At 44.7% G+C, this 9254-nt stretch overlaps 1 protein-coding gene across 7 annotated transcripts in view; it reads right to left on the bottom strand.

Annotated features, from left to right (window-relative positions):
* Positions 1-9254, bottom strand: part of EXD3 (exonuclease 3'-5' domain containing 3) — a 288705-nt gene that overhangs the window by 127618 nt on the left and 151833 nt on the right. For 6 of the 7 annotated variants that reach the window (XM_026860473.1, XM_026860475.1, XM_026860474.1 and 3 more), the window contains exon 19: positions 7098-7229. In XM_026860473.1, the coding sequence (XP_026716274.1) occupies positions 7098-7229 (132 nt within the window). Of the gene's footprint in view, positions 1-6169; positions 6509-7097; positions 7230-9254 lie in introns of those variants that run through there. The other variant, XM_026860479.1, reaches the window with a different exon arrangement.

Genomic DNA, 9254 nt, shown 5'->3' with positions numbered 1-9254 from the left:
CCCCACCCCCCCCAAATTTAAGATCTGCCTGCATCTCTGCAAGTGAAGAGAAAGGAAATAAATACACAAACTGAAACCTCACATACAGTCTCTCACATGCACACACAAAAAGAACCTAAAGGCAAAGATCTGTAAAGAAAATTTCACTGGAAATCAAGCTTTTGCAGACACTGACAAAGAAAGTTTGCAACATGAGACCGTCTTCCCTGAAGAAACACAGCTGATCTGCTGCATTCCCATATCTGACTTCCAGTGGTCTGTGTAAAACATAAACTTCACGCTAACCCTATGAAAACAGTCAACATGCTAGAGAGACAACAGTCTGCTCCGAGCTGGTGAAAGGGGAAAAAAAAGTCTCAGGCTGTCATTCTTCCCTTGCTGTGACCTTCATGCTCCACTGAATTTCTGAAGATACTGAAATCTTGGCAGGGAAGTGTACAGTCTGTGGGAACCAGGCAGCACTGTCCAGGCTCACTGGTGAGAATTAGGCCCAGTTGAGCCCTTTTACTGGGGGGCTCTGAGCTTTACGTGGACAGCAGCACAGTGCTAAGCAAGCTACTGGCCAGGAATTTTACAGGAGTGGTGCTGCATGCACACGTGTATCGCACGGCAGAGCTGCCCACCCTCCGGCCCTGCACCCCCGGGGGCAGCTCGCTCGGCTCCCACTGGGATCTCCAGCTGGACGAGGCAGGTTGCTTTGCTGTGCCCCCACACCCCTGCACGGGATGGAGACCACTCACTATGAGTTCCCAAAAATCTACACTGGAGACTCAAAAAGAGCATAATTCACCACGACAAATTATCACAAGCCCTGATGCTATTTAACAACTGTCATGTAGAGCCACTCCAAATAAAAAGAGCTACATCCCTCTGAATGAAACACTGCTGCACCAGGGCTAGGTGCACTCACAACTGAATGCTCACATTCAGACAGTCCCAGGACAAGTACCTTTTGAGGTCAATTCACTCCCTCGACAATGTCCGCAGAGGCAGAATAATACCAGCTGTGCTTCCTGGCCAGAGTCTCAGCAGCACAAATTGCAGATTACATCTAAATTGCCAAGCCCAGGATAAACAAAAAGATTAAGAGGGCCTTACCCTTTGTGTCGAACAATCACACTCTGAAGCAAGAAATCACAGCCCACGTAGTGGGTAGGCACAGGGCTGAGTTTTCAGTTTGGGTTAAGGGCTGGTGAGGAGTAAGCAGCGAACTCACACATCTGGGGAAACCACAGATGCTGTTAATCACAGGTTTTCCTGACTGGTAGGTGCTGACAAATTGCATCCTATGGATGAATCTTTTATTAAACCACAGAGGGTTTCAAAATGATATTCTCTTTCTCAGCATTCCCAAGTCAACAAAATCCAACGCACATGACCCTCCTTAATTCTTCATTTAGATGGTGACGTGGCCCCTTCCAAAGAGATTTCAGGGCTGAAAGGTAGTAAATAGGGACATGATGTTATGTCAGTGGGAGGCATCTCAAAAGCTGAAACGTAGGCTTCAAGAACTGACATTTCCAAAATTCTTTGATGATCGCCTCAGCCCCATTTCAGTTGCAGATGCTTTTTGTCCTAAGCAGCTCCTGAGACAAATCCCTCGCTGTCTGCTGGGGCAGAAACATTTTACGAAATGCGTACCCTTTGAATTCTGCTGGTTTTTCACTGCATATGGGGAAGGACAACTGGTACATTTAGAAGAATAACATGATTGTTGCTCAGGCCAGGAAAGGTGACCACAAAACAAAATTGTCCTAGCCCCAATTCCATGACACGCTAAAGCAGACAGATAGCTGCTCAGCTCACAAGTTAGTGAGAAAGATGATGTCTGGCAGTTCTCATCATCATCTGGACCGACAGAGCAACCCACATAAAAGGAACAAAAAAGCCTGTTGATCAGATTGGTGTGACAGAGGCTCATGAGAGACATGCACATTTTCAATCTAAATGACAGCTTGAGGGATCTATATTACTAATTATCGACTAATATTGCCAGAGTTCCCAGGCTGGCTTCAAAGGTTCTCGCAAAGTGCCCCAAGCACAGGGTTTTTCATCTAATCATAAGGCCTTTTTCTTTGTCCCTGCTAAATGGATTGCTCCATACTGGGCTCCCTCTGCGTAAATCAGATTGCACATGATGAGCTTTGCAGCAATGAAATTCGTTACCTTAACCACAAAAAACCAGAAACATTTGCTGCAACTGTTAGAACACTTTTGTACCTAATTTAAAAAAAAATGGTGGTTTCCTCTCTTCCTCCCCTCCCTCCTTCCCACCGACTCCTAATCCCATGCTAACACCTTTCTAAAAGGCTGGGGTGAGCAGCTTTGAAACTGAAAGAGCAGGGAAGCGAGGGGGAAAAAACCAGATATCTGATCTCCAGACAATGAAATAAAGCAGCTATCTCTCACATCCTGCAACGCTCAGGCTGAGGTCATAAGTTAAACAGGACATCAGAATAGGTGATGTAATTTGCTTATTTAGGATCACAGCATTCAGTGAAGTGAAAGAGACAACTTAACTTGAATTTGCAGATAATCCTGTAACAAATGCAGGGCTGTTCAGTTGCAGAAACTGCAGCTGGAGCCTGAGATTTCTTTTCCCTGCACATTTATTTTTGCAGGGGATATAACTGCAATCATTTTTCCTCGCAGGAAAACCTTCAAACCTCACCTGGGATCAGCCACCCATTGCGTTAGGTATTGTTCAAACAGGGTCCCTGCCCCAGACAGCTTAAAGGCTAAAGGGTCAAGTCAAACAGAGGGTGGGAAAGGAAAGAGAGGCCAAAGGGAGGCAGGGAGGTGGCACAGCAACACATCACAGGACCCAGTTCCCCCAGCCCACTCCCTCCCCTTGTACAAGAGCAAAACTTTGGACTCAAAATTGAGCTGAGCAGCAGTTACACCTTCAAGTAAAGCACAACTCAGCTTTTCTGAAGACAGACAGGCCCTTCTGCTCCAAATCTGTCTGCAGAGACTCAAACCAGCAAGAATTTTACAGCAGAGTTATAAACCTTTAACAACAAGGTTCTTCTATAATGGGAGTAATTTATCGGTGATCCTGTACCAACACTGAACACGCTGTTTTCCCTTCAAACGGTCATGACAAACACTTGCGATATAAAGATTTAAAGCTAACAACTTGCACTGTTTATCTCCTCAGTTTATCACCATTCAAACTGTAATTTCATCCTGTCAGTGCTGCACAGAGCGGCATTACTCACAACGGAGGGCTGCCAGCCCCTTACCTGAATTTATCTTCTTCAACACAAGTGTTTTCTCATTGACAAGAAGTCGGCTAGACCAGACACCATACCTTACCCAAAGAAAGCAAAACATCCTGGGTAGCTCGGGCTCATGGAGAGACAGTAGATGAAGAGGCAGGGTGCACACTGCCAGGTCAGTAGGTGCAGCCTGCACATGCTTCCGATGGATTGTCAGTCAGACGGCACAGAAAAGCAATATGGAAGTAGCCAAACAGTCACCCAGGTAGTATCTGCCAAAACATGTCTGTTTGCAAGAGTTTATTTATGAGACTGAAATGGAGTTCACGTCCTCCTGCTGTCCTAGCAGGCCATAGCTGAGTGTCAAAGCAGGCGCAGGCATGTCCCACGCACGGACACCACATCTGAGTGAGGGTGACCGCGGCACCAGGAGGGGTGGGAGATGACCTCCTCCCTGAATGGACAGACCTGTGCCCCCATGTTTTGGGTTTTTTCCCCCAAAAAACATGTGCCCCACATGTTTTGGGTTTTTTCCTTTCTTAAATGCAAGTTCCGTGTTAGAACCTGCTCCAAGATGTCAAAAGCAGAGGATCACTGATCTTCCACCTGAGCCAGTTTGCTGGCTGACCCTAAGGCTGCTTACAACAGCCCCAGACAACTCCACAAAGACTTGTGTAAGGGACCAATGTGCTGAACTTATCACGTAAGAACACTTTCCACCATGCATTTCACATCACCCCTTTCTGAAGGAGCTACTTTTGGATACCTGAAAAGGAAAAAAGCTGTATACAAGATATTTAAATGTGTGCAGAGGTGACAGACAAAAGACATTTGGATTTCAAATACAGGAAATGTATTTATTTCAAATTATTTTAAGGCTATGAAACGTAGGACTTCTCAGGGTATTTCTGTATGTCACCAAAAGACAGAACTCATTTTATTTTCACTCAGCCCCCCTAAAATGTTCCTCAACAAAGGCAACACCAGGCCTGGCTAAAGCTGCTGTACACAGGTGGTCTCTCTATGACCATCACGGAGTCCTTAAGATGCAGCAGTTGAGACACATGTAACAAGAAGATCATACTGGGCAGGGCATAACTGACACAGCCAGCAGCAGTCTCCACTTTTGGAGCTTTTAACCAGAGCAACCAATTTGAAGCCCAGCACAACTGAGAGAAAAAAGGCTGAGAAGCCCAGGGGTGAAATTCTCCATGCACTTGCTGCTCTAAGTCAGACAGAGGTAACTGGTATTTGCCATTGTTTTAACAGAAAAGGGCAGTATTTTAGCAGGGTTACAAAGCAAGCCCATTCTTTATATCTGCAAAAGAGTCACTGTCCATCCCTGCTGAGGGAGCTGACAGAGGAAACATATTTTACAGCAACCTTGGGTACAACATTGAATTGGGACCTATTTTTACCGTGTGCACTGCACTACACACATTAATTGTTACAGCAACAATATTTGCTGACATATTCACTCAAATCATTTACAGAACAGAAGCCCGAGAGACAAAACAAGCCCTTGCTCCACGAGACAGCAGAGTCAGGCAGGATGCCACATTGCTTCCTGTGACACACAGAAAACGTTTATCTACAGCGGCTGATGGCGGCCGATAACTCGGCTCCAGGGCTGCCCCTCGCTGCCCGGCCCAGCTCAGACACCGGCTGCGAGCTCGGCGAAGGCGCGGGAGGAGAGCGGCCCAGGTTATGGATCAGGATTATCTGTCCTCTTCCTTCTGAGAGCACTTGGGTGTTTCTGGAGACCCCGACTTGCAGGCCACCAGCACTCCCCTGCTACAGGAGAGCCGAAATCCTTGGTCATCCATTAGCAATGCACATTTCTGCAAAGAGGCGGCAGACCTCAAAGCAGTTTGCAAGCCCTGAGGTCTGTAACCCAGTTAAAGACCAGAACAGGCAGTATGGAAGGCACAGCTCAGCACTTGCAGGATGTAGCCTCCATCCTAATAAAGTCCAATTAGGTTTGCAGAAAGAAGTTACAACTGAAATGCTGAGGTCTCTGTTGGCCACAGTGGCCTCAGAGCACCCTCTTAAAGGAGCAATCTGGCATTTTTTCCATGGGCAGTCAGTACTCTGCAGCATGATCCTTCCCAGCCTGCTGCTCCCCCCTCACACACAGACGTGCTGAGCGCCGCAGGGCCCAGCACGGGTACCCCGCCATGTGCGGCTCTAAGAGCTTTGGTTCTCCTCCCCTACAACAGCAACTTGTACAGTCTGTAGGGGACAGCTGAACAAAATCAGCTCTAAAATGCCAAAGCTTTAAACGTAGGTAAATATATGATTCAGAACACAGAGTAGTTTGACAAATAATAGCACCTTCTCATGCCGAGCGGTATAAAACATGCAGCTGTTCTACCACCACAATTTACAGGGAAGGCATTTCTCCTGGAAGTAAGAGAACACACAGTATATATTCCTAGCCAGATTGATTACCCCTATTTATATTGTAAACTAAGACAGCACATACTAAAAAGCTATATAGTTAAACAGTTCCAGACTCCAGATCATGGGCAAAGGGTCAGTTTTGTATCATATGCTGCAGAGTCTTCTGCATTTATTACAGATATTACAGAGTTTTCTGCAGCATGAGGTTTTGGTGGTTTTTTTTTTTTTTTGTCTGCTTATTCTTGTGGTATTTCAACAATAACAATCAGGAAGAACACTGCTATTTTATGGGATCTCAGGGAACTGGAAAATCAACAAGGTTTTTTATAAAGGCTTTTTTAAAACAGCAAAGAAGCCAGTGTGCCACCATATGACAAATGCAACATGTTCTTGGATAAATAAAACCGCAGGACAGAATGCAGTATCTTATATCTGAATATACACATTTATCCTGAAGTAAAATCAATCCATATTATGTGATCCAATCTGCATGGTGTTACATCATTCTCCTCATAGACAACCTGCACAGCCGGACAACTCTCATTTTCTCTGTAAGTTACAGATACAGTTTTAACAACTGACATCAGATATAAGCAGAGGTCTAGAAAATGCTCTCTGGTGTGTCTGCCCAGAAGTCATTGCTATTCCTACAACACTTGTGCAGTTCCACCAGGCCAGGAGACCCCACGAGCTCAACCGCAAGGCACTGAGCCAGATTTCACTGAAGTGCTCAGCTGGCTTGTTTATTCCTCAGAGAAAGCTCCTTTTCTAGCCAGATTTGCAGTTTCTTCTTTTTCTTTCTTTAAACCCTGATAAGATGAGAGGTGTTGAAGTTGCAAGTTGGTTTATATTACAGTTTTTAAGGGATAGGTTTCAGCGTGTTACTGTAACAAATACAAGAGTGAAATTGGAAGAGATGGAGATTTGAGCTAACACAATTAAAAATTCTTTTTAACAACAATCCACAGATATCCAGTGCCAAACACAATCTGGAATCATCAACTAGCATGGACATGAATTAACCTAATAGCTTCTGGAAAAAAAAAAAAAAAACAGTCCTAAAAAAAAATCCTCCTATTAAAGTAATTAAGTGTTATCAGAATCAGAGCACCATAATTAAACATGGTTTATAATTAAAACAGCATGTGTCCTCGACAGAGAACACAGCAACAAGAGACTATAATCATGATAGCCAATGCCAAAACACAAGCCAAGTACCAAAGATCAGAAAACCAGCAGAGTTTCTAGCAAAGCTCCAGATGAAGTGCCTCTGCTCTTCTGACTTAGTCATCAACACCTCTGAGCACACTCAGAACTCCTCACAGCTTTGTAAGATGTTGCCAAAGTTCAAGCAGAAATCTTGGGAACCAAGTGGAAGACACTGAGTGCAAGACCCAAAAAGCTGAAGTAGTGTCTGCTGTGCATGAAACAGCGAGCAAGCTTGAACTTTAACTCAAACAAGCCTTGTCCTACCTGGCAGCGGCTGAAGATATCCGCCAGGGATACTTGAACGTTGAAGTGCTTCAGAACCTGCAGGGCCTGTTCTTTTGCCTTTTCTGAGCAGTTCACGGAGAAACACTTTCCTTCTGCTACCTGGGACTGCAGCTTCGAAAGACAAGGCATAAACCAAAATGACAATAAATGAGGCACTCCATGCACCACGATGTGTGGGGCTTTCCCTAATACACTTCATTTGGTTTTAACTACAAATAACATTTGGAGTTAGTATGTATTTACAGCCTAAGTTTTATCTAACGGGTTGAAATACTGGGGTTTCAACCCCAAGCCCCAAATTAAGGTTGACATACGGGTGATTCCCACAACCCTTCCCAAAGGGGTGATGAGTTTACCTTTAGGCTTCCCTCCAGGGTGCAGCCGTTGCAGATAGAGCCATTGGGTAAAGGAGCCCCGGGTGTCTGCATTAAGTAACCCAAGGCCAGGTGTCCCACTGAGGGATAAAAGCTGGGACCCCTTGCAGGAGGGGCAGTGTCTGTCTGTGAGGTGGATGCCCTGTGCAGAGTTCCCTGCTGGGGAAGGACCTCCCGCCTCCGTGGGACTGGGCTCCAGTCAGGTCTGGCTTTTGTAAATGTGGGCTGTGTGGAGATTCAGTGTGTGGCTTCCTTGGTCTTATGTGTTTGGTTTGTTGACTCAGTTGTCTCCTGTCCTTTCTATGGGAAACTTAATTTCACCATTTATTTCACCCATTGTTGGTCCTGTGGTGTTGTTGTTTGTGTCAGTGGGATTGATGTCAATTATGTATAACCTGACTTGTTTGTTACCCCCAGTGCTCACCCATGTACTGACCCTTTGGTATCAAATACCATTTGGTTATTGGTTCATCTTTATGCTGGCTGTGTCCTTTATGCTAGGCCTAATAACTGGCAAAACACAAGTACAATTGGTATTTTAACACTTTGACACTGCTGCAATAGCTCTGAAACTACTGAAGCACTGCAGCATTTTCTATATATATGAAACATGATTGCCTGAATCACCTTCAACTGTGGTGCTAACAGAAGAAACTGAATTTAATCACAGCTTTCACATGAAACCTGGCTAGATCACACACAGCATGCAAAAGCACAATGATGGAGCTGATGTCCAATGACAGTTTTACCATTCCAACCCTTCTAGTTTATATATCATTTCACCTGTAGTTCACTGATGGCCAATAAATTTGAAGTGGTTGATGTGAATAGTTCCTCAATGTTTGTTCCACATGTAGCAGAGAAGTTTGTATCTGGGAACCAGCAGTGGGAAGTTCCAGACACATCTTTATGAACATGATGAGTACTCACAGCAAGGTGGGGTCAGCTACATGCAAGTAAGGGAGCCTAGCAGAGCCATCCTGTCCTCACATAGGGTATGCAATGGGAACCAAACACCTCCCATGACAGTATCATACACTGAGAAGCAGTTATTTTCCTTTTGCAGTTCCTACACAGTACTTTGAAGTTAAAGCTTTGCCAAATAAGATTATGCTGGATGTTGAATTACCTATTACATCAACTATAGGCTCAAGAAACCACAGTCTGGATAAGGAACCTGTAGCATGGCACAGCTGCACTTGCCTAACAGTGTCTCATCATGGAGGGAGTTTTCTTCAATTCTCAGCTATTATGTAGGAAGTCAGCAGTCTACATTCTGTTAATACTCCAACTAGCTATTTGAGTAGTTGGGAGCTTTTATATCAACAGTTTCTAACAAAGAAGTCATGCACTCTGGCTCATGTGTGTAATCCTATGCAAAAGAATAGTTTCACTCTTCCAAATTAATTTTTTTGACAGTAACAAAGTGCAAAGGACCTCCAGCAGGCATCATAATATTGCAACCACTGACTTGATAAGTTCAGTATATTCCCACTAACACTCTGTTTTGAAGTGTGACTCATGAAGGGCTCTGAACATCTGGTGCTGAGGGTAAGGTTGGACTTTGCTTTGGTTTTTTTTGTATCTATAGGAACACAAAACCTCTACAGGTTCCACTGGGACCCATGCTTGGTGGCTTCCATTCTCTCCCTTCCAAGCCTGAAGAAACATCTTTAAGTGTTGAAACTATGTCAGTGTGGAGCCAGTTAGCAAACAGTAAAGAATCTTTCTGATAAAAAGCATGGGAATTGAGCTGCCTTTC

The sequence above is a fragment of the Athene cunicularia genome, assembly GCF_003259725.1.
Source record: "Athene cunicularia isolate RWA chromosome 17 unlocalized genomic scaffold, athCun1 chr17_part1, whole genome shotgun sequence".
Classification (NCBI taxonomy): domain Eukaryota; kingdom Metazoa; phylum Chordata; class Aves; order Strigiformes; family Strigidae; genus Athene; species Athene cunicularia.
Note: the sequence above shows the minus strand (reverse complement) of the source record. Positions and strands in the feature narration are given on the sequence as shown.